The 7,411-nt window shown below is 36.2% G+C and overlaps 1 protein-coding gene across 1 annotated transcript in view; it reads left to right on the top strand.

Moving 5' to 3' along the window:
- Window positions 1-7,411, top strand: part of SYCP1 (synaptonemal complex protein 1) — a 163,969-nt gene that overhangs the window by 74,303 nt on the left and 82,255 nt on the right. The window contains 2 exon segments of the mRNA XM_007948815.1: window positions 4,862-4,924; window positions 5,090-5,152. Of these exon segments, the coding sequence (XP_007947006.1) occupies window positions 4,862-4,924; window positions 5,090-5,152 (126 nt within the window).

Genomic DNA, 7,411 nt, shown 5'->3' with positions numbered 1-7,411 from the left:
ACCCAAGGAGGGGTCACTATGAGTCGGGTTCGACTTGACGGCACATAACAACAACAACAACAATAACATAACAACAGGGGATAGAATAATCTGTAGATCTGAGCTGCATGTATGCTCTTAAAGCTGGAGTGGGAGACAGGATTATCATCCATCAAACCACATGGACAGAGCAGTATTACTGTGGAATTTACCATAAAAGAGTCCTTGAAGGAAAGGACGCTGGCTACTTCAAAACAGTTTCTCTTATTTGAGTGCTGTTAGAACCCATGGAACGAATACCTATCTAAACTTGAGTCAGGGAAGGGAAGGGCAATATACCAAATGTGAGTGATCAACACAGTGTCATTGAGGAAAAGGAAGACACAGAGAAGTACAAGGGACATACAACAAAATGAACCCTTCTGCAACAGTACTGTGTTGTCAGTGATGGCAAGCATTATCTGTAGGTGGATAGATGGGTAGACAGGCTGAATGATAAGATATGTCTAGGCAGGGGGCAGTGTGTCCATGACCATGTATAACGTTAGCAGACAATGTTTCAACATGTATATTTATATGTGCACTAAGAATGTTATTTATATGTGCGCTAAGAATGTCCAGGTGTATAATAAAGCTGACAAGGGGCAAGATTGTGGTGGCTTCTTGGCCACAGTCAGCTACCTGGAGGAAGTGAGTACTTGGACCTGTGGGCTTGAGAGCATGGTCAGAGAGGGCATCAAGCTTAGTTGGTATAGCATGCTGCACAAAAACATTGTTCTACATCCTACTTTGGTGAGTAGTGATTGGGATCTTAAAAGCTTACAAGTGGCCATCTAGATGAAATAATGGGTCTCGCCTCATCCAGAGCAAGAAGAACGAAGAAAACTAAAGACATGTGGAAACAATTAGTCCAAGGGACTGGTAGACCACGGAATCCTCAGGCTACATGGCCATGAGACCAGAAGAACTAGATGGTGCCTGGCTACCACTGTCAACCAGTTGGAGGGGGATCAGTGCAGGAAATTGTGGATAGAGTGGGAGAATAATGTGGAACAAAACTGAAAATAATTTTTAAAAAAGAAAAAAAAGTCTGCTGGTCTGATAGAGCCTAGTGAGACCCCTGAGACTATGGCCCCTAGTCACCTTTCAGGTCTAGAATTGAATCCACTCTTGTGGCTTCCAGCCAAACAATAGACAGGCATATGGGATGAACATTTATTTCACTCCTTGGAATGATCAGTCATAGGAGAACAGAAGGGCAGTGTTTGTACAGGAAGAGAGTGGTGGGGGGTGGGAGTGCATGGGAGGGAAGGACACGGGAGAGGTAACTACAGGGAAGGAGTGGAAAGAGAACTGTTATATTCTCGGAAATTGTAGTCAGTGTCATGAGACAAAATGTGTATGAACTGCTGTATGTAAAATGAATTTGCTCTGTAATCTTTTACCCAAATCACAATGAAAATTAAAAAAATAAAAATAAACTTGAGTCAGGGCAAGCATCCTGAAAGAACTGACATTTAGTTATTGAATTATTGAAATTTTAGATTAATAGGAATTAATAGAAGGCAAGAGAGTGGACAGAGTGTAGCAGGGACAAGAAGAGTTCCAAGTTACAAAATTACATGGGAAGACTTGGAAGGAGGAGAGAGCATGGTGTATTTAAATATATCTTTGCTGAAAGGTGGAGTTTAAGGTAGTGGTGATAATGGAGAGGGTGGGGAGACATGAGGGTGGAGAGATTAATAACGAGCTAGAGCATATGAGGCCTTACAAGCTAAATTTAGGAGTTTGAGGTTATTGAAGAGTTTTGAGCTGAGGCTTGTCATAATTATACTTTAGAAAGTTGTGAGACTGTGAGAATAGTCCAAGAATTTGATGAGCTAATGTTTTTAAGAGCTTACAACGGACCAGGAATGTTCTAGGTTCTTTGTATCCTATTAACTGGAAGTTGGTGTCTTTATTTTAGGAATTAGGAAATAAGCTCTCCAAATGGTAAAAAATTTCAACAGCGTTACGTGATTAAGAAGTTGAAGGGCTACCATACATTTATTTCATGTTTACTTTATTGAATGAGTGCCTGTTTCCTCATTTTTTAAAATGGAAATAATATCTATCTTTTCTGTCTCATTGGGTTTTTGCAAGATTCAGATTAACAAAATTTTGTGACATATTTAAGAGATTACATTTATATACAATACAATAAAAAAAAATCCAAGATAAGCTCAGGAAGCTGATACACTTACAAAATGATACTGGGCTAAACATTAACACAAAGACTATTTAAAAAATAAGACATAGAAATAAACTGTGAGAGCTGATAAATATTTTGTAGAAATATAAGGCTAAGTTTTATAAATAATGCTAAAAGATACTTATAGAAGAAAAATTGAATTTTGTTAATATTTTTAATCTGATGTCTAATATTTTTTAGGCTCGAAACATTGAATGTGAAGTTTTGAAAAAAGATAAACAAATGAAGATATTAGAAAACAAGGTATTATCAAATTGCATTAAGATTTGGGAATAAAGGCTTTGTAACAATGTATGTGTGACTGGATTATTTCAGGCCAGCTTTACATTATACTGTACGGAGAATCTCATTTCTCCTTTGAAAGTTTTAAGGATTTTTAAACTTTGAGAAAATGTAAAATTTTTGCTATTTTAGGTTTCCTCTGGGTTCAGTGGTTTTGCAGTGTTTCAAAGAGCAAAGTTTGGTATACTCCTCTTTAGGAGTATCTATCTTCACCCTTTCCCCATATTTCATACTTTCAGCAGCTGCATTTATTGTGGATATCTTTGGATGGCAGGAAACTTTTAAATATTATTCTTAAACATTTTTTCCTTTCTCACAAATTTTACATTCAAGAGAAAAATTTCTGCTCTCTGTATGTGAGTGTTACTGCCAGACTACTCACGTCAATCTACTTCTCCCTTTTCTGTGCCTCGCCACACACGCTACCATTAAACTTGACAAGGAGCTGTCCTCTGGAAAGTGTAGTTCACTTTCTTTCTGACCTTTAAGAATCAACATTATTGCCCTCTACCTGGGAATCCTAGTGAACACAAAAGTCTTCATTTCTGTGCATGTGAGTTTTACTTAACTGTGTGATAGTTTGAAATATTTAAAGAATTTCTGGACATTCCACCGAATATAATTTAAATTTCGTTTAATACTTAAAAGGAGAGAGATGTTTTATTAAAAAGTCATATAACCTCAAGTAGACCTAAATTTTAAGATTATTTAAACTTGAAGGGAGTGAAAACTTGTTACTTTATTTTTCACCAGTTTATGCTCAAAGAAGGGAGACTGTGATAGTGAGGTCTAGATGAGGCAATCTTGTAAACTTGTAAACAGCTGTGCCATATATTCTTTAATTTCAGAATATTAGCTGACTATGACTGCAGGTCAGTGTTAGAAGAAAAATGGTTGTTGTTGTTTGTTAAGTGCCGTCGAGTCGTTTCCGACTCATAGCGACCCCATGCACAGCAGAACGAAACACTGCTGGATCCCACGCCAGCTCCACAATCCCCGCTATACTTGAGCCCATCATTGCAGCCACCTTTCTCCTAGAAAAATGGTTAAGACAGTATTTTTGTGCTAATGAGAGAGACTTAACATTTTTCATTGAAATTTCTGTCGTTTTCATGGTAATCAGAATAATTTACATATCACAATCATATTCCATTGACTTTTTAGGACCCCTTAGAAATCTGTGTTATTTTTATGGTATGCTAAGCATTGTTGTGTTGTTAGGTACTTAGATGCGGTGAGTTGGCTCTGACTCATAGTGACCCTATCTATACACAACAGAACAAAACACTGCCCAGTTCTGCGCCATCCTCGCAATCTTTGCTATGCTTGAGCCCATTTTTGCAGCCACTGTATTAATCTGTCTTGTTGAAGGTCTTCCCCTTTTTTGCTGACCCTCTACTTTACCCAGGGACTTTTCAGGGACTGGTTCCTTCTGCCCAAACTAGGTGAGATGAAGTCTGGCCATTCTTGCTTCTAAGCTATACTTCTAAGACAGATTTGTTCTAAGGTTACACTTCTTCTAAGACAGATTTGTTCATTCCTCTGGCAGTCCGTGATATTTTTAGTATTCTTCGCTAATACCATGATTCACATGTATCAATTCTTCTTTGATCTTCCTTATTCATTGCCCAACTTTTGCATGCATATGAAGCTATTGAAAATACCATGGTATGGGTCAGGCATATCTTAGTCTTCAAAGTGACATCTTTGTTCAACCCTTTAAAGAGTTCTTTTGCAGCAGATTTGTGCAGTGCAATATGCTGTCTGATTTCTTGACTACTGCTTCTAGGGTTAATATCTCTTAATCCAGTTCTGCATATATATACAGGTTGTATATGGTCTCTTGAAATGAGATAGGAAAAATAGCTGATATTTCAATGAGGAATATTGCAGTGTAGTAAGGAAGAAATAGAGTGTCATTTTATTTCTCTCTTCCAAATTATAACTAGTAAAAGAAATCTCAAAATGAGATATAAACAATAATAAGTAAGAAAGAAGACAAACTATAGTTATTTTTAACCACTGATTACTGCTTTTTTCACAGCCCAGTTAATGTGATTCAGAGTTCTGTATAAAGTTGACCAAGAGCGTATTTTTTTTCTTAAAGTAATTGAATTCATATGTCCTTTAAGTAAATTAACAAATGTTAAAAATTTCAAATTTGCATTGAGATATAATCTTTATTAAAACTTTTACTTTCTCACATAATGTTTTATATTAATGGAATTATTTAACATAATTTTTGAAGTGACCTTTATGTTGTTTTGTACAATATTTTCTTCAGTTTGAAATTGGTTATCTTGATTGAACTTAATGAATAAAATATCTATAATTTCTCATTTTTTTCAGTGTAACAATTTAAAGAAACAAGTTGAAAATAAAAGCAAGTGTGTCGAAGAACTCCAACAGGAGGTATGGATGGTTTAAATACTCTTCAAAATCAAATTACAATATTTTTACTCCAGTTTTGGACAATACTATTTTCCTTTCCTTTAGTAATTTCAGTCTAGGTCAGTGCCAGAATAAGTTAAAATCACTTTGATACTTAACAAAATTCTTTATTTTTAACTTTAACAGAATAAGGCCTTAAAAAGGAAGAGTACAGCAGAAAGCAAGCAACTCAGTGTTTATGAGATAAAGGTATTTTGCATCTCTATTTTCTTAAAAGTATAGTAAACAAATTATAAATTTTACATCATTTATACTGTAGTAGTTACCTTCAAAAATTGTCATCTTTTGCAATTGTGGAGAGCAGTTCTTTAATTATAATGGAGTACTTATCTGTGATTGACCTGAGCAACTTCAAAATATGTGTGTGTTTAATTCATATATTGAATTACACATTGAAAATTGAGATTGAGATTCATTAGTTTTAGGGTGGAGCCTGGGAATATACATTTTTTAAAAAGTTTCCTGTATGCTTATCTTGCTGCAAAAGGAATTTGAGAAGCATTGACTCTGTAGAAAAAAATAATTAAAGCCCTAGAATATAGGTTTCTTGATATCAGGACCATACTTTGCTTGTGATTTTATTTCCAATTCTTTAAACAATGAATGACACAGCAAGTATTCAATAAATAGTTTCTGAGTCTGAATGGAAAGCGGTAGTTCTCATTGAATTAATAGGTACTTTTTTATTGTGGTAAATTTATACGTGTGTGTGTGTATAAAATAAAATATTTGTCCTTTCAACATTTTTTACACATACAATTCAATGACATTAATTATGTTTGTAATATTGTACAGCCATCAGCACCATCCATTTCCAAAAATTTTTATCACCTTTAATAGAAGTTCAGTGCCCCATAAAGAATGACTCTCCCTTCTGTCCTCCTCCTACTCTTAGTAACCACTAATAATCTTTGTTCTGCGTACACTTGCCTATTCTAGATGTTTTATGTAAGTGAGACCACACAATATTTGTCCTTTTGCGAATGACTTATTCAGTATAATGTTTTCAAGGTTCATCTATTTGTAGCATGTATCAGGGCTTCATTTCTCTTCATGGCTGAATACTAGTCCATTATGTATATACCATATTTTATTTATCACTCATCTGTCTAGGAAATATGAAAAAAATACCTTGGTTTAATACTACTTGAAATTAAAAGTATGTAAATACTGTGATCAGAATCATTATAAAAAAAAAAAGAATGTTCATAAACTGCTGGCATTATATAGAAAAATTGTTGATACATACACATTAGAATTCAACACTGCCACTCCTAAGTAGAAACATAAGATACATACAAAAATATTCATAACACCATTACTCACAGTAGCCCTAAACTGAAGACAACACAGATGCCCATCAAAAATCAGTCACTAGAAAATGACATCAAGATGATTTAGATAGTGGAATTAGCAGATAAGGACTTTTATGCATCTATTATAAATATGTTTAAACACAGAAAGGAAAATATGGTCACCATGAAAGAACAGATGCAGAATCTCAGTGAAGAAATGGAAACTATAAAAAAGACTAAAAAAAAAAAAAATTAAACTGAAAAGTATAGTTTCTTTAGAATTAAAAAAAGTTTGGGAGTTCCAGTAAGGTGGTGTGGAATAGGCAGAAAGACTGCCCAGACCCTCTTCAACAAAGAAAAGGGGAACCAATTAGCACAGATAGAGAAGATAATCCTGGACCCCTGAGCCTTGAAGGGAAGATTATAGAAGTGGACTAAACCCCAACTAGCGGAAGAATTTGCATGAAAACACCAAAAAAGGAAACATACGGAGTTGTGGTCTGGCAGCGATCCCGATGGCACAGACAACTTGGATATTGCTGAGTGGTGGTAAGACCTAGGAATTAACTAAAAAATTGGCACTGTTAGCCAAGGACTGCATGGAGGACTGCTCTGGTGGCTGGGGAATAAAAGGGAAAGCAGCGAAGAGGATGGCGGGCTGAGCTGTGGACTTTTGTCTATCCTGAGGGTGCAGCCATTTTGAATGTTTACAAGTGGCTTGACCATTTTGGGTATTTAAAGTGATAGCATTCTTCCACATCCCAGGGACTTAACAGGCTCCACTTGCCAGTAACCCCAAGGACATTCTGGACCCTGATGACTGGAAAGGTGCAACATTCCCTTTGTTACTCTTATACCCCACACTCTCTTGGTGAGTGGAGGTGTGGCCATTCCTCACTCCCGCCCACTTCTGGGCCTGCAGGAACTCCACCCCCAGACTCCACCCCCAGTCTGTGTGCTCAGATGGAACCTGGGTGCCCTTCCCTGCCCTGCCTCCATGTTTTTTTTTTTCTTTTTTGTTTTTTAGTTTGTTTGTTTTAAAACTACTATTAAAGCTCTGGTAGCATAGCGGCTAAGGCACTTGACTGCTAACCAGAAGGCTGGCGGTTCAAATCCACCAGCCACTCCTCGGAAGGAAGATGGGGCAATCTAC

The sequence above is a fragment of the Orycteropus afer genome, unplaced genomic scaffold (genome assembly GCF_000298275.1).
Source record: "Orycteropus afer afer isolate SDZICR_OR568_19922 unplaced genomic scaffold, OryAfe1.0 scaffold00010, whole genome shotgun sequence".
NCBI lineage: Eukaryota > Metazoa > Chordata > Mammalia > Tubulidentata > Orycteropodidae > Orycteropus > Orycteropus afer.
This window is presented reverse-complemented; position numbering and strand designations above follow the sequence as displayed.